At 34.3% G+C, this 25,240-nt stretch overlaps 2 protein-coding genes across 5 annotated transcripts; one reads left to right on the top strand and one right to left on the bottom strand.

Annotated features, from left to right (window-relative positions):
* Positions 1-149: 149 nt before the first annotated feature.
* On the bottom strand, positions 150-9,952 carry LOC144567139 (uncharacterized). 4 transcript variants are annotated; one of them, XM_078317191.1, is made up of 26 exons: positions 9,820-9,952; positions 9,453-9,721; positions 8,530-8,879; positions 7,847-7,964; positions 7,638-7,761; positions 7,316-7,396; positions 6,909-7,125; positions 6,670-6,739; positions 6,531-6,584; positions 6,284-6,352; positions 6,088-6,144; positions 5,896-6,003; positions 5,744-5,816; positions 5,595-5,638; positions 5,257-5,346; positions 4,462-4,643; positions 3,996-4,104; positions 3,609-3,707; positions 3,395-3,538; positions 2,847-3,008; positions 2,567-2,767; positions 2,021-2,220; positions 1,395-1,563; positions 1,013-1,186; positions 685-879; positions 150-469 (listed from the first exon to the last, which is right to left on the bottom strand). In XM_078317191.1, the coding sequence occupies exons 1-26, from the start codon at positions 9,827-9,829 to the stop codon at positions 386-388; spliced, it is 3,453 nt and encodes a 1,150-aa protein (XP_078173317.1). In that variant the 5' UTR covers positions 9,830-9,952; the 3' UTR covers positions 150-385. The 4 variants fall into 4 exon arrangements, with proteins under 4 accessions (XP_078173317.1, XP_078173318.1, XP_078173319.1 ...); XM_078317192.1 differs by having other exon boundaries at positions 1,013-1,177; XM_078317193.1 differs by lacking the exon at positions 5,257-5,346.
* A 10,749-nt stretch (positions 9,953-20,701) lies between these two features.
* Positions 20,702-25,012, top strand: LOC144567138 (enolase 2). The gene is made up of 16 exons (XM_078317190.1): positions 20,702-20,873; positions 21,551-21,614; positions 21,978-22,042; positions 22,150-22,284; positions 22,375-22,455; positions 22,539-22,640; positions 22,740-22,820; positions 22,910-22,984; positions 23,096-23,158; positions 23,252-23,332; positions 23,441-23,635; positions 23,980-24,030; positions 24,115-24,203; positions 24,306-24,357; positions 24,474-24,530; positions 24,668-25,012. The coding sequence occupies exons 1-16, from the start codon at positions 20,808-20,810 to the stop codon at positions 24,746-24,748; spliced, it is 1,338 nt and encodes a 445-aa protein (XP_078173316.1). The 5' UTR covers positions 20,702-20,807; the 3' UTR covers positions 24,749-25,012.
* Positions 25,013-25,240: the final 228 nt, after the last annotated feature.

Here is a 25,240-nt window from a genome sequence, read left to right as displayed (position 1 = left end):
ACTATACATTCATTGCAAGTAAATACGTGTAATATTGAAAAATACATTCCTAGATGGGCCTCAACCTCAAGAGAGAGAAAAAAAATATGCAGTTTTGTTTTAATTTTCCTTCCAAGAATTGTGTGATCCGTGTGGTTGAGGTATCAAGCCTAGCAGCTGTGGTTGGTTACTAAATCGAGTGAAAAATGTCAGTGATGTTACAACCTAATGGAAACAAAAGTGCTGATCAAATAATAACAAAAATGAACACGATTTAAGACAATATGTTCCAAATATTTCGAAGACATGTCGGGCTTCTCATTGAAACTCTACCCCCATCCGAAATACCACAAAAGTAATCACAAAACAAGTTTAGTACAAAAATATATGGGCTTGTACAACAAGGTCAGGTCATAATCGTCCTAGCAATCTTCAGAGTACATTCAAAATGCTCAACCACCTTTTGATATCTTGTGCGCATGTCAAGGCCCTGCCAAATAAAAGAAGAGTGCAAAATAAGACCAAATAAAATTTTTTGATGCTTCACATCAGAACCTGAGATAATGATTGTGCACTCAACTATTTCAAATTGCTATATTGTCAACAGACTAACCACTATGGAAGCTACGGCTTGGATACAAATCTAAGGGATCCTGCTCAGAAGATTTAAGCTGATAGAGACTATTACCCAAAATTTATAAATACCTTATTTGTATTTTCTTCCGGCAAAGTAGATGGTGATTGGAGCCAGAGCATAAAGCTAGAGATACCACCACTACTACCAGCTGTGCTTTTCTCTGATGCCCTTTTAGTATCTTCAGGCAAAGGTGCTGCATCAAATTTCTGCTTTGTAGAATCAAACCAGTTCATTTCATCAAATGACCTATCTTGGCCCAAAACCTGAAAAAGAAAACATAAGATGTCCTTTATTTAGCATTTTAGTTGTATTTGTACAGATTTTTTTTTTTTTTTTTTTTTTTTAATTTTGACTTAGCAGCAAAAAGGTAATAAAAGTATTTTACATTAGATTTACCTTTAGAAGAAATGCTACTCCCATGGTAAAACCATCATAGTTAAACTCCGAGCTACTTTCATAATCTCTTAGTAATTTCTCCTTGTGAACTCTAGACTCGACCATATTGGCAATTACATCTGTGATTACCTTGAAAAAATCCTTACATTCGCATAGACTGTGATTCTGCAGTTTCTGGGAAGAAACAAGAAGAGCAGTCAGAGTCGAAAACTTCAGTACAGAAAAATAAATAAATGGATAAAATTACGTGGTGAGCACCAATTAAGGTGCCCTTCAAACAAGCCTTGTCTTATAAGCAAAAGTTAAGCGAAGAAAATTTTCAAAAGAAGAGAAATTGTAGACTATATCGTTTGGCTAAAGACAGTAAATACAGAGAAAGTACCTGAGAAAAAAAAGATATAAAAAAAGAGAGAGGTTGAATGATATCATCTTGCTGATGCTTCGTTAGTGTTTCATCTACTATGCTTCCCAAGACGATAGTATCATTACTAAAACCAAGCATCTTACAAGACTCCGAGAAACTCATAACAGAAGAATATCTTGCTTGAGACCTATATTCCATAACATTTCAGATATATGAAGTAACCAAATTTAAAATGTTTTCTTTTTCAACGTTGAAATTAGCCTTCTTAGCACCAAATGCCAGTTATTTTAACTGATTCCAATTAATTTTGTGCAAATTATTCTTACTGGATTTAAGGGCTTTGTTTTAATTTTGTCTTTTCCAAAATTTCATAAAGAAGCAAATTATTCTAGGAGAAATTAGCGCGACTCAATTTCTCAAAAGGAAAACTGAAAAAAAAAAATCATGTGGATAGTTTCGCTATCTGAAAATTACGTATCCACTTCAGTAGCTCCTGTTAAGCATGAACAAGGTCAACCCTCGGTCTTTTATTTATTTCTTTTTTTTTTGTAAAAAGAAGTCAAACTTAGGTCTTATTTGCACAAAATTTATGAACCAAACAATACCATATTCAAAAACCCAGATTAGCAAGGATTGGCATGTACCATGAATTATTTCTGAAATAATGAGCACAACCAGCAGCAGTTATTCTAAGGAGACCCAAAACATTTCCTAGTCTAGTAACAATAGATTGCACTTGCTCAAGGTGGGACAGTTCGTGATCTCCAATAGAGAGCTTGCGCAAGGCATATCTAAGATCCCCTTGTTGCAAAGAGATACGCAAGGTAGAAAATCCAATGTTGTTCTACAAAGACAATAAAAAGAGAATTAGTCAAATTCTATTAGTATGCGATCACTGAACAGTTCCATGCCATTAGCAAATGAATATATCCTGTCTGGGCAAACCTTATGATAAAAAAAGAAAAAAAAGAAGAACAACCCAATTACTAAAAAATAGACAAATAAAAATAAAAGAAAGAAATCAGTTCATATTGGTACCAAACACCCATGATAATTACAGGTGGGAAATTTCAATCAAGTCATACATGTTATATAAATTCACAATTTCACACAAATTTCATAATCATCATTAAAAGAACAATAACTGATAATACAGAACAAGCCAATGTCAAATCAGAGATTGGAGTTACCGTAGATAGATCGACTTCAGCATCATGCTGAAGCAACTCATTTAGATCCGTCAACATCCTATTTATGAAATCAAGAACCAAATTTGATACTAGCGATAATGATTTTAATCCATGCATGGAGATATCAGATGCCACATGATCGGCTGATATTATTCTCAAATTCTTCTTATGGTGCCCATCAAAATCATTCTCAATCAAAACCTATATATTATTAAGTACAAAACGGTAAGTTCATACGTACACATTAGTACAAATGACAACAACAAAAAATGCTGCCAACCTGTTTCATAATAATATAGGAATATCTTGCTGAGAACATTTCCAATTTGTTGAAAAAATTTCCAATATTGAAGTCTGGGCACAAAGAATGCTCAATATGATGAAGAGCATCTAGCTCTAGAGCATACTTGAGCTCTCCCAAATGTCGCATTTCAGAGTATATCTAAAACATACAAATAAACAACAGAAAATTTTAGTGTGTTCATGCCAAAAACCCGTATACCTCTAAAAAGGCCCCAGTAAATTTCTGTAAAAAGAAAATATGTGCCACACGGCCCACACCACCTCTTTTCTAAATCAAACCGACCCTTCACTTCATTCATGAAGAGAAAGCAAATCAACATGGATGAGCATATGTTGGCATTTTCATAAGAAATAAACAATTAAGACGTAGGGTCTCTCTTTCTCTTGTTCATAATTGCCCACAATTGCATTTCCTATGCCCTCTTAAGGTAATTTCGGGAGGGTTCAGATTTTGCAATGTACATAGGGAACTCCCACTTATAAAAAGATAAAAAAAAATATCATAACGAAAAGCTTATATAGTACCTTGTGGTCATAGTTAGGCATCATTGAGTGACCATAAAATACAATATGTAGATACATCTCAACAAGCAGCTTCACATCGATATACATGAAAGGAAGTCTCAAAGGTTTCATTCTCACATACCATGAAAGATTGCGCACACCTGTCTGCACAGCAAGGATTAGTAAAGAAGTACTGGGTATACTATAGGTATGGCATCAGTCCAAAAGTAACAACCTTTGTAGGATTGACAAACACAGATCCTTTCAAATGTGTTGAATGAACATGAAGCCTAAGATCAGCCTCGATATCTCTACAGAGAGGTGTAACTATCTCCTGTGTAAAAGGGAAAATAGTACATCTTTTAAAGATACAAGGGCAAAAAAATAAAAACAAAGAAGGAAGTGTTTCATTATATCTGTGTTCAAAGGAAGAAAAAAGATAAAAATACTACAATACATCAAAATATGACGCATGACACTGCAAGAAGAAAAAAAATTCAAAAGGGACCTTCTCTTGTATTTACTTCGTCATTGTGTACAGATAAAAGATAATGTGTGTGTGTGTGGAGGGAGGGCGGGGAGTGGGGGGCAAGCATTTACTATAGACATGGTACTAACATACATTTCTCAAAGCATTGACGATGTCTTGTTCATAAGATTTGAGTGTGAGTTTGTCCACGTTGCAGAGCTTAAGAAGCCATAACCCATCAGAAAATGCATCAAGAACGTATCTGAACAAATTGTTCCCATTCATAGAAGTAAATATTACATTCCCGCAAACAGGACAGTGCAGGTTAGTATAATTAGAAATACCAAAGCCCATATCCTACCAATTTAAATCATTTTTGTCCAAAAAAGAAGGCAACGGACAAATAGATGGACATGGAAATAAACCTGACCAATTGTATTCTAGTTGCAGCAATCCTCGGACACAGTGCTTAACAGATATTTTTTATGTTTTTTGGATGTTGAGAGTTATACATATAATGGTTAGGTGATAGAAGTGGCATGCTGAGGTTTTATAGGGACACAAATTAAATCATCCTTTTTTTCATTTATGAGGGAAAAGTACTTAATATATTGCGTACTGTATCCATGTTGACTTGCTATCATCCATGTAAAGCATAGACAGCCAAGTTTGTGCCATCTCTCTTCTCCAGTACAAGAAGCTACAATCTACACACTCAGATATGATACTCTGAAAATTTGAAACATTTTGAAACTTCGACATGAGCTTCCGTATTCTGAAGAAGTCAACACCCAATTCTCCCTGTTTCAAAATGCATATGCGTGGATTATGTAATATGTATATTTCTTAATTCAAAGGAGCACTTTTTGGTTTTGCCTGTTTAAGGCCTCAAAAGTATCATTGTGCCCTGCAAATGAGAAAATTCATTCTGCTGTACACATAGCCAGAAATATATCTCATATCCTTAGATGCATATTATAATACATTTTAACCCCCTTAACCCCCTCCTGTTCTTCTTTAAAAAGTATCAGATACCTCTCCCTCTCTCTCACTCTATATCTCTCTTGAAATCTTCGCAGATGCTGCGAAATCGTCAGCGGGGCTCGAACTCTCAACCTTTGGGTAGCCACAATTTTAGGACATTTTTTCCCTAGCCAACTGTGCTACCGCCCCATCTCCTCTCTCTCTCTCTCTTGAAAAGCTTGGCAGTGGCTGCCAAGGTTCTCACTCTCTTTCTCTCCTGAATTTCAACTGCAGTGTAAATGTTTCATAAAAACAGGAGAGAAGGATACAGTTTACCCTTCCAAGATTTACAGGAAATTAGGAGATATGTTCTCATTTTGTAGGAGACATCTATAACTTTGGACATTAAAGGTAAATATGAAAGCCATATATGTTTTGAGTTCTGACATACGATGCTCTGAAGTGCATCTTGAGCAACTGAAAATATGAGTTGTCTCTTTGTACTACCACCGCCTCCAAGAATTTGCAATGACATAAGAACCTGAGATATACGAATGGTACAAGCCTACATGTGAATTTGTACCAGAAAGCCAAAGAAGATTGCTGAACAGATAAAAAGTATATAATATAATATAAAGGAATTTGATATGTACAGCTAGCTACATTTCAAATATTGATTCAGGCATATAAAATTTACTTTTGTAGAAAAATAATATACGGTCAAAATCAAAGATAATGTATCAACCAAAGAAAAGTAGAAATTGAGAAACGACTCTCAGACAAACTTACCAACGATAATGAATCCATAAGCTTTGTGTCCATATCCTTGCTACCTATTCCATAAAACTTCAAATTTAGCACTCTATGGAAAAGCATGTACAATACGTATAAAAATATACACCTTTAAAGAAAATATAAAGTACACAGAGTAATTGTACCACGTGCAAGAGAGCTAAAGAATCCCAATTTGCTTGCTTGAGTTCCTTTAGCTACCTCAGATTGTAGTTTAACCTAATTCAAATCAATTAACGTCACTTTAGTGTAGCTCAGATAATGTACTAAAAATTGTGAGAGTTCATCAGCAGCAAACCTTTAAAGGTAGTATAAGCTGCTCAATATCTGACTGAATGATGTTTATGATGTGAGGAAGACTCTGCACTATGCTAGCCTCTCTCATTTGGAATATATTACCAATAACCTAAATTAAGAGAATTTTTTAAACAGAACAAGTATAACACAGAAGGAGATTGGAAATAATGGAATGGGTTTGCCCTTGACATACTTTTAGTGAAACTATCATATGACAAAGGGACTTCACTTTTTCCCGCTTTAATGGAACCTGAAAATATTGGCCAGTCATGACTACATTTATATATAAGCAAAATTGAAAGGCAAGCATTGTCTTATCTTTCTGATGCCTCAATAATAACAGTAACAGTGACAGCCACTACAATTAAATATTCTTGTTGTATTAGCACCTCAAGGGATGCATGCAAGTCCAACATTGAAACCACAAGCACATGCAATCTCTCTGCCAAGACTACTCCCTGCACTGAATAAAAATTACATAAATGAATTATGTTGCTATGTGGCTTGGGTGATACTTTGTGGTGAAATAAAGTAAAATTGTGGAACAAGACAAACCTAGACAGGTAATAACAAACTATTCGAACAACACCAACACTAACAAGTAATAATAAGAACAATCACAAATAATCTGAATACCTGCAACATCTGCTTCAGAAGAAGTCGAAGCCAATCTTCATTCTGAATCTCAGACTGCAAAAATGATAAATCTAATTAAAAAAAGGTAATAAAACCAACCTTATTTGTGGTTAAAATGTTGAGTGAGATAAAGGTCTACCAAAGGATGCATAGACGATTGGAATGAGACAGCCCAACATGATAGTGCATCTCGAATCACTTGCCAATCCCTATGCAACATAACCAGAAGCACGTCAACAGAGATTACATACACTAAAAGAAAGAGATTTCAGTGCAATTTCAGAATGAAGGATTTTCATCACCAAAAGTGATACAGTTTATCTAATTGCTAATTGAAACTCATAATATGATAGATGTAAAAAAAAAAAAAAGACTAACCTTAAATATAGTTTGTTGAGATGAATCAGATAATTCTTCTGAATCAAAATATAATCTTTTGAAACTTCCAATGCTGAAAGCCATGCAGAAAATCCTTTGGGGTATTTGGTTTGTAGTATTTCAAAGAGAAAAACCTTTATTCCCCCAATATAAATTATAGGAAGTTTTTCAAGAAAATCACTTAGCAGCTTTAATATTTTCTTGTTAGGAGTGTCACCTAAAAATAAAGCACAAAAAAATAAGATCTTTAGCAAATGATAATGACAGAAGAGTTGTAAGCTGGTAGCTGGTAGCTTCTACCATGCCTCTCAAAAAAAAAAGATAATGACAGGAGTAAAGATGATTATTCTGTAGATAACTTGCATGAAGAAATATTGTATAACATGACACTTTTTATTAAACTGTACCCGAGGCATACAAGGAGAAGAGAAGTAAAGCCAAAACATTAATTATCTTCAACCTGTCCATGGGGAGCTCCTTCCAAGAATCTAAAAGTGAAATGTAAATTTTGTTGATTAGAACATATGTTAACAAACAACAAGAATTTTGATGTATAAATTGCGAATTTATTTTACTTCCATATGTTCCCATAAAACAACAGGTAGTGCATATCATAGTAATCATGAAATGTCAATTAGAAAGGAAAGACCTTTGAACATAAAGCAAATACAGTTTCGACAGTCAAGAACACCAAATCAGAACAGTAGATAATAGGAAATAATAGCTCACCAAGCCTTGGAAGGATTTCAGAGCAACCCTCATAAAAGCAAGAAGAAAATGCATCTAGAAGTTTGCTATTACACATGACAAGATTTAACGAGGCGCTCAAAGGTGAATCGGCTAGAACCAATCGCTGAGAACAATTATCTCTTATATTAGTCTTCATTATGCTATTTATATGTACAAGGATAAAAAGGAATATTAAATGTTACTTTTACCTCAAAAAAACCAAGTGCAAAGAGCTTCTGTAGAGTTTCTACTACCTGGTCAAGGAAATCAAGGTCGTCAAGTGCTACACCGAAGGTTTCAACTTCTAATTTCACCTTACTTAGCATCCTAAAAGTAGCATAAACAGAAAAAAAAATCCATCATTTCCTTGAAAGATATACTAAGATACACCATGCAAAATTTTAGGCAGCCTAAGTTGGGAAAAGAGAACTGATGCTTCAAACAAAATTGCAATACTCGCTCATGACATTTATAAATCAAGTTCATAATGGTAAATACATCATAGCCAAGCTAGGGGAATTTGAAATTTTGGTACATTTCAGTACAACGTAGTCACAGAGGACCTTTTAGGCATGTTAAACTAATTTATAAACCTCAGTTAGCCATTCATCGAGTGACTTGCTGCAACACAATTTTGGCATATTATTTGGTGCAGTGTAAAAACTGATTAGCCATCCACCGAGCAATTCGGATTTAACAGCTCAGTTTTATCAACTTTTTGCAGGCAGCATAACGATTTTCATATTGTACCAAATTTGATATCCGGCCTATCTAAATGATAAAAAACATATCCATAAAATTTTGAAGAACTTTGCTGTTGGCTGTCATTTGTCATGGTTGTCTAATATAAGTTGGTTGTCAGTGTGTTATTTTCCCTTCTTCTAAAGTTTACCTTGCAAAAAGAGACAAATGGCTCTTGATATTCCCATTCTGTCTCACAATCTCATCCAACAGAATAAGCACAGAAAGCCCCTCCCCCAACAATTCCAAAACAGTTCTCAAATTAATAGTTCTAAAGGAATTCAAAGGCCGAGTGCTCCGCTCATGATTTGAGTATACAGCATTCAATTGTAGAAGCAAATTGACAACAAGATGTGTCATTTCATCCACGGTCTCATATAACTGGACGAATAGAGAGAGTGACTCGCCAAATGCCTTCTGGGGTTCTCCTTCTAAAAGCACCTCTTGCGGACCCCACCTATGACCGAAGAGTAGTAGCTGCTGGTAAAGATTCTTCTTGGCCTGCAAAAGACATCAAATCAGATTATTATTTACCAATTACCATGCACAAGTGCATTGCTCATGCATAATTGTGTAGCAATTGGTATTAAACCATACCCTGGAATCTGGAATTCGTACACCTGAGGTAAACAGCATATTTATGTTTAGATCCGGACCGTCCGATTATAATACGTACGAATCTTATAGGGGCCCCGAGCATTCCACCTCGGGCTGGATTGGCCCGGATTCTGGCCGGACGGTCCAGATCCAAACAGAAATATTCTGTTACCTCATAGGATATGGACTGTGGAATCTGGATATATCTAGCAAGTAGATCCTAACTTTAAAACATAGCTATTATTTCTTGATAGTATCAGATCCATGGCAGGGTAGCCATTTGATATTATATAATAACCCTGGATTATCTCGCAAATAGATCACTGGAGAGCCAAAACTTTAAAACATAGCTATTCGCTCTTGGTAGTATCAGGCGCATGACATTTTGGTACCAGTTTGAAGTTAAAGAGTCATTTAGTTGCTTGATTTAGACTTAGATCCATAAGAAACTGTCACTGATTCCAATTGGTCAATTACCATTTGCGAGAGACGAGAGATTTGAAGGCAATCATGAGAGACAACGAGAAGAAACTTGGAGACGCCTACATTGTCTGACTCTATTATTGACGACACATCCGCCAAATCATCGATGGGCTCGACGTGGAGGTGGATCGGATCAGAAGAGGAAGAGGTGTTACAACAGGAGAACAACCCCGAATTGCCATGGAGATTAGATAAGAGGTCGGTGGACTGGAGACGCCAGTCGTCGACCCCTCGGCGGAGCTTCTCTTGTTGCTCTAAGAGCACTGGAGGAGTATTAAAAAAATAAAAAAAATAATCGGGGTGAGTTGTGTATTCGACTAAACTAGGTTGCATAAGTTCATTAAAGTATGGCGGGCCTTACGTGATGCCATAGGGAAGTGAAGCGAGCGCAAGAAGAGCAACAATGGCGGGAGAAGAGCATAGAGAGGATCGACTGTGAGTGGTCTATTCGCGCTTGAACTTAATTTAGAGATGATCGGACAGTGTCTTCCCAAGTTCCCAGTTCCACCAGCCGGTTTATCAATAAAAATTTCGGATAGAAGCAGACTACCAGAGTGTGAGTCGAAAGGCCGGTTCAACACCAATTACCGGTTTCTTCACCCCTTTATTTTCACATTCAATTTTCTACTATTTTGTATTTTCTTTTTTAAATTAATCTCTAATATATAAACGGTAATACCTGCATATATTCCATATAATTATCAAAAGTGGGTGTATTTGAATATATAGCTATAGCCTATAGGTGCGACCTAATAGATGTGAATATATAGATCTATTGGTCAGTGTGTGTGTGTGTGTTTGTGCGCATGTTCAACACTTCAAATTTATATAGGATGATCACACCCAAAAATATGAACTGATCCATCTAAACTAGGGCATACCACAAGCATAGAGAAGGTGAGAAAGATTCCGATGGGGTCGTTTGTTTAGCTCAATATTGATAGTTGCACAGCTACTATTGTTCCGTGCATCTGACATGCTATTGTAGAAAAACAAGATTCTGTCTAAAGTTGCAAACATCTTCTACTACGCTTTTAGTGATAAATTATATTTTGAATTTAATTTTACACATGAATCTTGACAAACTGAATTGAATTGTATTTTGTAAAACAAAATAACAATGGTGACTAAATCGAATTGTAAACTAATAACACTACTCAATTCTTACATAATTTAAACCGTTGAAACCAAATTACGCTATGATACATTTACATGTAAAATTAGATTCTTTTCATTACTTTAATAAGAGCTAAAAATGGTTGATCATTCAATTTTCATGAATTTATTTTTCATTATTGTTGTTTGACTTTATACTAAATTAATTTGAAATTTTTTAAATTATGCACCTAAGTGGATAACTCATGAAGTAAATTGTTTTCAACAATTTGGACAATGATGTAAATCCAATAAGTTTGAGAGTTAAGCTAGCTTAAAAGTGCCCAGTTTTACTCTTTCTTTCCACATCTATATTTTTACTCGAATGCAGGAGCGGACCTACGATACTTGTCACACCCCGAAACATGGGGTCGTGCAGTCCCGCCATGGATATATAATCTCCTATATACTTACAAGGCAAGTACGATGTAAACTTAACATAATAACGGTTTACAACCAATATAATTTACCATTTAATTAGTCCGAAAATCATATTTATACAAATATGATTTATATAATTTTGAAATATACTCACAAATATATTTAAATCATACAAATAACTATTTAATTTAGGTTTAAAACAAATCTGATTCGATTCCAATTCAATTTGACTCTATTACCATTAAATAAACATTTCTGCATGACCTATTGCGGCCCGTAATGAGGTTTATTGCGGCCCGCAATCGGCACTTAAATCCGCCAAATAAAACAGCATTTTTCAGAACCCATTGCAGCCCGCAATAGGGCTGTTGCGGCCCGCAACAAATTCCAAAATTTCCAGCCTCTGCAAATCGCCTCTGCCTCCATTCATTGCGGCCCGCAATGACCTGGTTGGATTTTAATCTGCGAATTTCCCTCTGTCTACTCTCATTGCGGCCCGCAATAGGGTTATTGCGGCCTGCAATAAGGGTACTGTTTTTCATTCCTTTGCCCATTTTCGTGAAATTTCACCCCGTTTTCAAATCCGATCAAATCCCCGTATAATTAAACAATTATTCCCCATTCACTAGAAATTTTAATGACATTTAACATGCAATTTCAACATTTAAGTCATAACAACAATTTAAAACATACCGTTAGGGTTTTATAACATAATACGGTTCGATAATAACCTATACATCAAAATAACCGACTACGGGTTCAACTACACATTCAAAATGGGCATAAAGGGTTTGGCATAACCTATTAGCTCGGCCTAAACTCACGCGTCGAGCCCGAGTCCCACTTCACTCGCGTTTACCTGCACATTTCAATTCAAAGGGAAAAATTCCCCGAGGGGAGGGGGTGAGAAAAACCTGTCATCCGTTTTCTCAGTGCGGAATTTATAGGGCTACTGGATTTGTGAGAAATCCATCACCAGAACTAAATACACTAGCAAAAGGGTATCTATTTATTTATTCACCAATAATAATAAATGCACATGTACCGGGAATAGATTCAAACGGATTTCAATTCACATCTCATCAACATCAATCAACGAATTTCCAGAAAGATTTGGTTTCACAGATATAATATATATAAGTCTGGTTATGAGGTACAGATATCAACTATCGATCACCTCCGGCTTAACAGTTCTATTTTCTGGTTTCAAGTCATACAATTTCATCAATTCATCACTTAAAATATACACGGGCATATTCCGCGAATATGCAACAGAATATCACTTTTCTCAAAAAGAAATCACTGACACTTTCACTGAATCACTGAACCACAGTTCTACCTAAAATTACACTGCACTTCCCTTACCCAACCGGTACTGGGTTCACTAGGGCCATTCTCCAGATGCGCATAAGGGTCCTGGATGAAAGTCTAGTAGCTAGCTAGACTTTCCACTATGATACATTGTTCACTTCACACAATCAATCCAAGTCATACTGTGGTTCCACTCACTTATTCAAAACGACATATCAACAATCGATAAACCGTACCAACATGAGAATTATAACAGTTATACAATTCAATTACACTAATATCACAATTAATGCAATGCGGCAACAAATGCTTTCAATCAGAGATTCAACATGCTATGCACAGTTTATTTAAATCAAGCAATCAACATAAATATAATAATATGCACCGTTATTTAGTTCTACGAATAAACCCCAAAACAGATCCCGTGAACCCCCGCACCTGATTACGTAGGGCACGTAGAGGGTCCGCGATCTCGCGACTCGGTAAGCTCGTCAATCCCGCTAGCCGTGCTCGTTAGGATCTATACATAGGTCAATTTATTAAATTCCGGCACTTTTACAATTTAAACCCTAATCAATTTTTGGGAAAATTCGTAAATTGGAAATTTGGTTGCACTTTGGAACACGAAATCAATCAATTTACACTATAGAAACAACAAAGGCACGGAATAATCAGTTTGGTACGATTCTACGGGTTTTCACCGAAACCCTAAAAACACGGAATCAAAAAATGAGAGAGAAATAGAAAGGGGAATTACCAATGGAACGGATGGATGTGCGAGGTTTGAGCTCCTCTTCCTAAATCTCCGTTTTCGGGCAATACGGTCACCGGGGGCTCTCTCTCACTCTCTCGTTGTCTTTCTCTCTTGGCGGAAACAAAGAAAGAAAAAGAGAAGGGATGGGGGCGCAGGAAAGGAAAGGAAGGAGGGAAAGAGGAAAGAATGACAAGGGCCCCCACTTGTAAGTGGTCTTTTTGCAAAATAAACCCTCCACTTGTTCGATATTGATTAAATGATTTATATAACACCTATTGCTCCTCTTTCTTAACACAATTAATCGTATAATTATTGTTCACCATCCACGTCACTAATTTCATATATACGTATATATATATTATTCGATTTAACCACTTATTATTTTAATTAAATCTGAATTTTAAAGTTCACAATGTTACAATACTCAAGAAAAGGTAATCGCCGGATCTAAAAGAAGAGCATAACCTTTGTTTTCTTTTTCTTTTCTTTTTTATATCTCTTTGCTTGTATTTTTTTTCTCTGCTTCTCTCTTTTCTCTCTCTCTAAAAGCAGAATTATGTTCTTTTTAGCATATTTGAATTCGACAACTACTTAATTCTGAATTTTGAATTTTTAAAAACTAACCGTGATTAATATATAGCTGGACTTTTTGCATATCGATGATATCCATATCCCAATTGTCCATCAATTTTATTGAAGCGTTGCAGCCTATTCTCAACTCTCAAGTTCGATAGTCACTAGTCGCCTGCAGATTCTCTGAAGAAAAACAAGCTACCATTTTTTTTACAGTGTTCGTTTGACAGTACGAAGTCACAACTCTGGAATTTCATGATTTGGTTCAATGTTAACCTCAATAAGAAATAAAAGATGATAATTTTAATTTGTATTAAGAGTTCAAGTAAATCTTTCATTTTTTTGTAAACTCTCATAATTTAAAATGCATTATTTTTTCCAATTTACATCTCTGAAATAAATTAAAGTTTTTAATATTTTTTACAATTGGAGTTCTCATTCATATCGGAATTGGTATTAAAATGCCAAAGATGTTAATGTAATTATACAAAATCATTATTCTCCGTTGCATTTGCTCAACTTGAGACTTTTTGATGACACAGTTCTCATTTTTAAACGTTTGAATTTCATTTATATATTATTTATCTCAAATCTAATATTTTCACTTGAGATTTAGTGATGCTTATTGAATTTTAATACTAATCCACTATACTACAACGACCTTGTTAAAATTAAAATTAGAATTTCAACATTGCAAACTATTTTACTCTACATCTTCCTGCTAAAATCGCGATTCTCGCATATTGGAATCATTTTAATCTAACATGATTGCGAACGATATAGCGGCTGCGGAGCTGTACCTGCCTCCTTCCAAAATAAAAATGTTATGTTTACAATTTTTCTTTTAAATAAAATAAAAATACATACATCATTTAAACTAATTATAATATAATATAATATCCGACCATGTTATATTAGTAAGGGGCGGAAGTCGGAACTGACTAAGCCACTTTCATAATTCTAATTTTTTTAATTATGTATATTAAAATTTAATTGAATTTTCAGTTCTCTTAAATTGTTATATAATTTAATCTCTCTCGTAAAACAACAATTGTTTACTTGTAATTTATTGTTTAAAGTTATTTATTGAGTTGTGAGAGATCTTGAGTTCAAATATTACTCCGAGATTTTTATTTTTACCCAACAAAAAAAAAATTATTAAAAATAACTACAGTTCGGAAAAATTTTTAAAAATACCCAGACTTCAGATTTTTTTCCGCAACCCGAAATATATATATATTTTTTAGAGTTTTTTATTCCGGGGCGCAGATTTTTTCCGTGACCCGAAATTTTTTTTTTTTTTTTAGAGTTTGAGAAAGAAAATATCCATGGTTTTGATTTTTTTTTATAATATAAACTCATTTTTTTATAATATATGTACATGTATATGTAATATATTTATATATGTATAATATATGTGTGTGTGTGTTATATGTGTGTGTGTGTGTGTGTATATATATATATCAAATTTGACCTCTACTGATAAATTAGCAAATCTGGACTGATACAGGGATCAAACTACAAAAGTGATTACACTGGCATGTAGAGCATTCAAAAATACACATAATTGACACAAATTTCAATTTATTTGGATTTTTCTACAATTAGTTATGAATTTCCAAAGTTCTACCGCAAGAAAAAACTTTAAACATCCATAATTTTGGCTAGTAAAGTCGGATTTGCGCGTATGATCACTTTTCAAAAAGGAGAGAACAAGACAGATCCGATTTTGCCCAGGTGGTATACTGAGCATCGTAAGTATCGGAAGCATCAGAATTTAAAAAAAAACGTCGTTTAGTGTCTCAAAAACTCAGTTTAAGTTTTCGTTCAACGGTAGACGTAGAACGATCGATATTTTGTTTAGTATAATTCAGGTTTTTGTAGTGTAATTATTAATTGTGGAATTTTTTAGTTTGCATGTAGAGTAATTTAGATTTTTGTATAATTATATTATGTTATATAATTATACAAAAATCTTAATTATATATACATATACATATATTATACATATATTATAAAAAAAACCAAACCATTGATATTTTCTTTCTCCAAACTCTAAAAAAAAAACCAAACTTTTGAATTTGTTTTCTATTTATTAAGATGGGTACAAAAACTAGTCAAATTCATACCATTGAATTTTGTACCCATCTTAATAAATAGTAAAAAAAAATTTAAAAATGTAAAATTTGGTCTCCAAGCACATTTTATTGTAGAGATCACATCTAACGGTTTGGATCGATGATTTGGACTTTGAAAATGTAGAAAATGCTTGTTGTAACTCAAAAATTATTGTAACTTGATTCCTCCTCATATAATATATGTATAATATACGGAGTAGAACTAGGGTGCTCTTAAGCTCACCAAAGTGTTTGGTGAGATTGACTCTAAAACCCATCAAATCAATTTCAAATGACGAATCCGAACCGTTGAAACCCGCCTACCTTACGTGTGAAGCATCTACATGTGAAATTTTTAAATATTCGAATTAATTTAGTATAAAGTCAAGCGGTCAAAATTAGAAGGTTAATAAATTAATTTTAGTGCATTCATTTTTTGAACGTTTTTTGACCGCTTGACTTTATACTAAATTAATTCGAATGTTTAAAAATTTCACATGTAGACTCATCACACGTAAGGTAGGCAGGTTTCAACGGTTCGGATTCGTCATTTGAAATTGATTTGATGGGTTTTAGAGTCAAACTCACCAAATACTTTGGTGAGCTTAAGAGCACCCTAGTTCTACTCTAATATATGTATATATAGAGTAAAGCTAGGGTGTGATGTGCTCACCAAGAGAGTTTGGTGAGCACAACTCCAAAAGTTCATCGGATCGACTTCAAACGTTGAATCCAAACTGTTGAAATCCATGTGCTTCATGAGTGATGCATGTGCATGCAAAATTTTGAAAGTTTCGAGTTCATTTGCTACACGGTCAAGCGGTCAAAGAAATGAATATTTTATTAAGTTAATTTATAATAGTCAATTTTTATTATTTCTTTGACTGCTTGACCGTGTAGCAAATAAACTCAAAACTTTCAAAATTTTGCATGCACACGCATCACTCATGAAGCACATAGATTTCAACGGTTTGGATTCAGCATTTGAAGTCGATCCGATGAACTTTTGGAGTTGTGCTCACCAAACTCTCTTGGTGAGCACATCACACCCTAGCTTTACTCGCATATATATATATAAAATTTGACCTCTACAGATAAATTAGCAAGTCTGAACTGATACAAGAACCAAACTGCAAAAGTGATACACTAGCATGCAGAGCATTCAAAAATACACATAATTGACACAAATTTCAATTTATTTTGATTTTCTACAATTAGTTATGAATTTCCAAAGTTCTACCGCAAGAAAAACTTTAAACATTCATAACTTTGGCTAGAAAAGTTGGATTTACGCGTATGAGCACTTTTCGGAAAGGGGAGAACGAGACGGATCCGATTTTGCCTAGGTGGTATACTGAGCATCGTAAGCATTGGAAGCATCAGAATTTCAAAAAAACGTCGTTTAGTGTCTCAAAAACTCAGTTTAAGTTTTTGTTCGACGGTAGACGTAGAACGATCGATATTTTGTTTAGTATAATTCAGGTTTTTGTAGTATAATTATTAATTGTGGAATTTTTTAGTTTGCATGTAGAGTAATTTAGATTTTTGTATAATTATATTATGTTATATAATTATACAAAAACCTTGATTATATATAATTATATGTAATTATATTATAAAAAAAAACCAAACCATGGATATTTTCTTTCTCCGAACTCTAAAAAAAAAAAAATTTCGGGCCGCGAAAAAAATCCGCACCCCGGAATAAAAAACTCTAAAAAAAAACAAAATCGGGGCGCGGATTTTTTCTGCGGCCCGGAATAAAAATTTCGGGTCGCGGAAAAAATCCGTTGTCTGAGTATTTTTAAAAATTACACCGAACCGTGGTTATTTTTAATAAATTTTTTTTTGATAAAAATAAAAATCTCGGAATACGACTTCTCACATTATATATTTTTACATTTTATTTTCTAACTATCTCTATCTAAAGTTTATAGTTTCGTCGGTAATATTAGCGACAGATATAGGTCGGAATAGCATCCCGTGAGAGAGTACTTTTCGCAAGAAAATTTGAAAAACAGTGAATATATATATATATATATATAGGTCCGGCTAATTTGCTGCCGACAACATTTTAGCCAGAGGTGCTGCCACCATATTTTTTACTTTCTGATGTCCAAACAACAAATCCAAACTGTTAGATGTTTAATCTATATTATAATCTACTTGGAGACCAAATTTTACATTTTTTGGATTTTTTTTTACTATTTATTAAGCTGGTTTGAAAACCGCTGATTTCAGTAAATTTCTGCAGCATTGAAATCAACAGTTTTCAAACCAGCTTAATAAATAGTAAAAAAATTTCAAAAAATGTAAAATTTGGTCTCCAAGTAGATTATAATATAGATTAAACATCTAACTGTTTGGATTTGTTGTTTGGACATCAGAAAATAAAAAAAGCTTCGGCAGCACCTCCGGCTGAAATGCTGCCGACAGGAATTTAGCCACAACCTATATATATATATTTTTTGCAAATAATATATTAACTCGATCCTTCAAAAAAGAATGATAGACCGTCACCGTTGTACTTGTAGATATTTAAAGTCGGATGATTTTGACTCATATATTATATAACAATAATGTTATAGAAGGCCAAATCATATTTTTTATGTTGGTTCGGTCAACCTACTTCCCATTAATTTATTTTCGTTGAAATTCTTTGCGCCAATATTGTAATTATGCATGAATCTTGCAGATCTCAGTTATACAGATAGCAATATGTGGAGTTTTATATTTAGGGCATGTTCGGATATTACAGGATTATATAATAGGAATAAAAATAGAAATGAGAATTCACTTTTAAAAAAGTGGAAATCCATCGGAAGGGGTACGTGCGGGATTGATTATAGGAATATGCTGAAATGGGCGTTTGGTTGTATAGTGGGATTAGTTATGGAAAATCTTATTCTTTTTTTTAAAACACTTCATATTAAACAATTATTAATAATGCAATTAAATAAAATGTATTAAATAATGACATAACATTACTTATAAATTAGAATTATTATTTTATAAAATATAAACATTACTTATTACTTATCAATATTATTACAATTTGTAATAATGTAATTTAAATTAGTCATGTATATAAAATTTTCACCTGTTTATTTAATTTAAAAGTATTAATTAATATTGCAAAAATAATGAGTATTAATTAAAAAATGTTGAAAAAAATAACAGTCGGGCACGATTTGAATAATAAGTATTACAAAAATGAGTATTGATACTTTGTACCAAAGCTGTTGTGCATGATTTGTAAGAAATAGTATTAATATATTATGTACAAAATGTTGCAAAAAAATAAATCCAAATTCAGATTGGAGTTTTGTTTAGTCCCACATCAGACAATTACGGGTTTGTTCGTTTGTCACGGAATTACACAGGATGAGATTTGATCTTTACTATTTTAAAAACACAATTTCAACTTAAATAAGAAAAAATTGTACACAAATATAGTAATATGCTGTAAAAAAATTAGGTGTAATTTGTAAAAAAAGAAAAAAGAAAATTATATCCGATTCAGTTCGAGCTGTTAGTTCCACATCAGGATACGCTTCCGTCCGCACAGGGCCTTAGAATTGGTCTCTTCATCAAGTAACAATTAATTAATTGTCATAAAAAATCATCTTTGCCTTATTGCCTAGTACTAAAACAGCCCAAGCCCAAGTTCCAAAAATGTATCCTGGTTTTGCCTTAGACAAGATATCCTATACTCATACTCATAAACTCATAGTCATAGCCAGCTTTTTTAAAAATTGATTTTCAAAGGGCTTGGAATGCAATAGCCAATAGCCAATAGCCAATAGGAGATCACCTGATAATGGCATATACTTCGAGAAGGTTCCTTTCCCATGTCGCCATCTTTCAAGCTTAATTTTTTCCTTGGATTTATTTTAAAAGCAGCAGGTCGTATCGTTAAACTTATTCGTTCCGTCCTTGTGTTGAATCACATAAAGAATCCAAAAAACAAATTCCTTTTTGACACCCCCTTTGAAATAATAAAATAAAATAAAATAAAATACCACGGGGATGGGGATTACATGAAATGAAGTTTTAGGTCAATGCTTGATTTCTATATCAACGTTTGAAATATAAATTTTCTTCTTTTTAGAATACTAAATTGTTCAATTATTGTTAGATTTTTTATGGTCTCAGCCTTCGTGTTATTATTTGCAACAATAATACTAATATAGGGTGTCCCTTTCGATCAATTTGTCAATAAAACGACCATCCAATAATTTTTGTTTAAAATCGCACCATCTTGTTACTAATTGCAATTAATTTTATGCATTGACAGTTGACACAGACCCCATAAATAAAAATATAAATAAACTTCACAATCATGTTCCATTTATTTTGGTTCAATCAGTGTGTCGCTACGATCATTCTACAAACGCAGTTGGTGCTCTAAATGATAACTTCACAATTGTTATTGTAGTGAAGGTTTTAGAGGTTCAACAAACTAATGACCCGCAGCACAAATCTCTGCACATCAATTGTTTGCACAAAAACCAGAGACACAGACAAACAAAAGTGAAAAGCCTCCTTGGACCCCCCCCTCAGAGATAGTGAGATACAAGTGGCATGTATTTTAAGAAACGGGCGAGAGGCGGCGAATTGCCTTCTTTTTTTTCCTCCTTAATGAGTGACCTAGATTCTCTGTATCGTTCTTTTCTCAAATACAAATACAAATACAAATACAAATAGTATCCTGCGCTTGATATTAAGATCAGGACCGTCCGATTCAAATCAGCACGATTGTTTAAGGGCCTCGGGCGTTAAGAACTCTGATCGGACGGTTTACAGATAAACTCAAACGGTGCGCTAATGCAGAGGAAGAGGGAAAAAATCGATAATTGGACTGAAACGTCAAAGTCCATCTCGATCCAATACCAGAAATCCAACGGCAGAAATCCAACGGCAGCTGTTGGTTTCCCATTCTCCAAGCCTCACCTCCCCGCCTCCCTATATAGCACCTCGCCTTACCATTATTCATTGTACATTATCAAAAGCTTTCAAACATTGTCAAAGAGAGAAATTCTAGATAGATCGGTTAAGATGGTTACTATTGCGTCAATCAAGGCCCGCCAGATCTTTGACAGCCGTGGAAATCCTACCGTTGAGGTCTTTCATCACTCTCAATTACGATTCGATCAAGTTTTTAGTTTTTTTTTGTCTTTTCTGTACTAGATAGCTTTTGATCGATACACCCGGCACTGATCCATGTAATTTACTTTGTTTTTTCCAAGTTTTCTGCTTATGTATTGACCAATTTCAAGAGATTAGTCTTTAAACCTTTGTTAAACCCTTGATCTGAGCTTCTGTATTCGCTGATAATCCGATCTTGCAACTGATTTAATCTTACTATCAAGTCGTTGCATAATCTTAGTTTAGACTCATATTTCACTGTACTAGATTATGGTTTTACCTTTGTCAGATCTCGGATAAATATTTCATTCGGTCAGTTCTAACCTATTTGTTGAAACATTATATGAAAATTCTGGGGTGATAACGAACTGTAAATACTGGTTGTTCGTTTGTTGCATTCAGTATACCATTTAACAATATAATATTGGAATTAATCAGTTAAGTAACTAAATTTATGTGTTAATTACTTTACGAACGGGATATGTGAAACTGTTTAGTCCACTTATTTATAACTTCTAATCTGTATGACTTCAGGGTTTGGCTTCTTATGTGGATTTGCAGCTTTACTAACTTAGATTGATGTGGCATCTTTGCATGCATAATATTTCTAGGAGTTCGAACAATTGTTAAATTTTGGTCATGTTTATTTTTAGGCCGATGTAATCCTTAGTGATGGCACCTTGGCCCGTGCTGCAGTACCAAGCGGTGCATCAACTGGTACTGGCTCTTGACAGAATTTTGTCTGCCTTTTGATGATTAATATTTATATTTGTGCTAATTGAATATATTTACCAAATTTACTCTAGGATGTGTTAGAAAACAATGATTTGAATTTTTATTTTCGTGTGAAAGAATAATTAGTCTATTTAAGTACACTTTAGTTTGATTATGTGATAAAATTTCCATGACTTGGCTTCCAAATGCTTTAAAATTAATAGATGCTCTTTTTTATACTTCTTCTGTGAAATATTTGCTTTACTAGAAGATCACATAAAACTGGCTATGACAGTATGCTAATTAAATTACTGTCACAACTCGATGGGATTTAAATATAGCTGTTGTTCATTTGTATATTTAAAGGCGTTTATGAGGCTTTGGAGTTAAGAGATGGCGGATCTGACTACCTTGGCAAGGGTGTTAGCAAGGTGGGTTTCTTTATCCCTTTTTTTGAAGTTTTCATGTCCTTTACCCTTAGTACAAACCTATATCAACTTGCTCTTAATGTGTAATTTCTTTGCAATGCTCTTTATAGGCTGTGAACAATGTCAACACCATCATTGCACCAGCTTTGATCGGCAAGGACCCCACAGCTCAGGTTGAGATTGATAACTACATGGTGCAAGAGCTTGATGGAACCAAGAACGAGTGGGGGTGGTGCAAACAAAAGGTACAAGATAGACAAGTTATTTCTAAATGTTTTTGAAAAGAATGGATAAAATTGGGTTGCTAACCTTTTGTTTGATTTTGTTATCTGAAGCTTGGTGCAAATGCTATTCTTGCTGTGTCTCTTGCTATTTGCAAGGCTGGAGCTAGCGTAAACAAGATCCCTCTTTATCAGGTTAGTACATTTTTATCTGCTTTACTAAATTAATATTGATCCACTTAAAATTATTGCTAATGTTAATTTATTTATTCGTACAGCACATTGCTAACATTGCTGGCAACAAGACTTTGGTGTTGCCTGTACCAGCCTTCAATGTGATCAATGGAGGATCCCATGCTGGCAACAAGCTTGCTATGCAAGTAATGACTTGTTCTAATGTTATTCAAGAAAAATAATTTTGTTTTTACATTGTTATTTATAATATAGATACTGATTCATCTATTAATTACTTTGTACAGGAATTCATGATTCTTCCTGTTGGAGCTTCCTCTTTCACAGAGGCCATGAAGATGGGTGTTGAAGTTTATCACAACTTGAAGGTATAAGATTATACAGCTTCTAATACGAAATTCCCTTGTATTGAAATAATATTATAACTTGCTAATTATTACAAAAATAAATAATCCAGTCTGTGATCAAGAAGAAGTATGGCCAAGATGCTACCAATGTTGGTGATGAGGGTGGCTTTGCACCTAACATTCAGGTATGTGTAATATGATCATTCATCTCTGTAAATACTGTAGTTGATTTTGTTAGCTAAGTTTATATTTTAAGGAAAGTACACATTGATTTTAACTCTGCTATCATAAAACAGGAAAACAAGGAGGGTCTTGAACTATTGAAGACTGCTATCGAGAAGGCTGGATACACTGGAAAGGTAATATCTCCAAGTGTTTATCTCGTATTTGTTTGATCTTATATTTTACAGTGACAATTGATTCAAAATGTTCTTACATATATTGCTCTGTAGGTTGTGATTGGCATGGATGTTGCCGCATCAGAGTTTTACACTGAGAAGGATCAGAAGTATGACCTTAGCTTCAAGGAGGAGGTACAGTTTTTAGTCTCTTTATTCAATTGGAAAAAAAAAAAGTTCCAACAAGCTGACACTTAGGAGTTCATATTAGTTTTTCTTTTCTCATGATGATTTTAATTTCAGAACAACAACGGCTCACAAAAAATCTCAGGAGATCAATTGAAGGATCTGTACAAGTCATTTGCATCTGAGTACCCAATTGTGTCGATTGAGGATCCATTTGACCAGGATGACTGGACCCACTATGCCAAGATGACTGAGGAGATTGGTGCTGAGGTTCAGATTGTCGGTGATGATCTCCTTGTTACCAACCCTACAGTAAGTTCTTTTGACCCATTATCAGTATACTTGGGACATTTTTCACTATGCTGTAACCTCGAATACTGTGATTGACCCCTTGCAATCTGAAAGGTAGGCCAATATGGAACATAACGTCCCTTCTTTTCCAGTTTGTTCACATGTACCCAGAACCCTGTTCTCATCTCATTCATGTGAAGATAAAGGAAGAGGGATAAGCTTTTCTTGTTTTAGAGAAAGACATGGAGGTTATTATTCATGTTGCAATACACTCAATATATGCTTTCGAAATACCCCTTATACCTCAATTGAAGATGGGTTATCTATCTTTACACGATTTTTGACATTTGTTACAACTTGTGCAGCGTGTTGCCAAGGCTATCGCTGAGAAGTCATGCAATGCTCTTCTCTTGAAGGTACATTTTGATCAAGCCATTTCAAAATTAGAAATTATCAGGTGTGTTTGGTGGATTCAGTGATTTACTTGTGATATGCAACAGGTGAACCAAATTGGATCTGTCACTGAGAGTATTGAGGCTGTCAAGATGTCCAAGCGTGCTGGCTGGGGTGTAATGGCTAGCCACAGGAGGTACCCACTAGTTTTGTTCCCATCTCTCTTTTTTTTTCTTTTTTTTTTGTATTTTGTTTTAATTTTAGTTTGGTTAACAATTCTCCTTTTTCAATTGTACAGTGGTGAAACTGAGGATACCTTCATTGCTGACCTCTCAGTCGGTCTTTCCACGGTATGGTTCTTATCTACTTAACAGCTTTCCTAACCCATTGTTGAACTCAATTGTACTTGTATGAACTTGATTCATGGTTCTAACTAACTAACATTTTTTTATTTCTGTTACAACAGGGTCAAATCAAGACTGGCGCTCCTTGCCGGTCTGAACGCCTGGCCAAGTACAACCAGGTAATTTCATACTTCTCCAAATTATAATTTCATAGTCTTTTTGGTTGCGAAGATAAAAATAGATTAGTCGATTATTTCAATACAAAGGATTTGTTTGGGGCTAAATATATGTATATATATTTTTTTATGGATTGCAGTTGATTAGGATCGAGGAGGAGCTGGGTGACAAAGCTATCTATGCTGGAGCTAAGTTCAGGGCACCCGTGGAGCCTTACTAAGCATTTATGAAGCATAGGCGCTTACGGGTACCAAAGGGTGTGGTAAAACTCCCTACCTAAACTAAACTAGCTTGAGTGGACCAATCCGTGTTTTTTATTTGTGTTGCCTTTTCTCCCTTTGTTGAGGAATAATAAGAGTTTGGCTTTTTTGATCCGGGGACTCCAAGCACATAATTTACTTTCACTTTTTGTATAACCTGCACTGTAAACGTGTGAGATTCTGTGTCGAAACAAAAAGGATCTTGATGATTTTACTTTTTGATTGTGTGAGATTGTTCATTATAACGGTATCAGCTGCATATGACGATATCATTATCGGGTGTTCGCCGTAACTGATCGAAAGTTGACCAAAATTCCTCCTACATAAATGCGTTAAGTTTGCAAGTTGTTTGTGTATTCTTGTATTGAGTTTCAATCGTTTAGTTAAAACTTTGGCTGGTCTGAAGAATTCAACATAAATGCAGGTCGTTCATTTTTAGGTATAAATATTCT

This window comes from Carex rostrata, chromosome 16 (assembly GCF_964058835.1).
Source record: "Carex rostrata chromosome 16, lpCarRost1.2, whole genome shotgun sequence".
In the NCBI taxonomy this organism is placed as follows: Eukaryota; Viridiplantae; Streptophyta; class Magnoliopsida; order Poales; family Cyperaceae; genus Carex; species Carex rostrata.
The sequence above is the reverse complement of the archived record's forward strand: the minus strand, read 5'-3'. Positions and strand labels throughout refer to the sequence as shown.

Excerpts from the sequence above, each read along its gene's own strand:
- LOC144567139 (XM_078317191.1), bottom strand. Across the intron at positions 6,585-6,669 it reads AATCGTCTATGCATCCTTTG|TCTGAGATTCAGAATGAAGA; the intron begins GTAGACCTTTAT and ends TCATTTTTGCAG. Across the intron at positions 5,817-5,895 it reads AGCTTATACTACCTTTAAAG|GTTAAACTACAATCTGAGGT; the intron begins GTTTGCTGCTGA and ends GATTTGAATTAG.
- LOC144567138 (XM_078317190.1), top strand. The coding sequence starts at position 20,808 with ATGGTTACTATTGCGTCAATCAAGGCCCGCCAGATCTTTGACAGCCGT. Across the intron at positions 22,043-22,149 it reads TTGGCAAGGGTGTTAGCAAG|GCTGTGAACAATGTCAACAC; the intron begins GTGGGTTTCTTT and ends TGCTCTTTATAG. Across the intron at positions 23,333-23,440 it reads ACCTTAGCTTCAAGGAGGAG|AACAACAACGGCTCACAAAA; the intron begins GTACAGTTTTTA and ends TTTTAATTTCAG.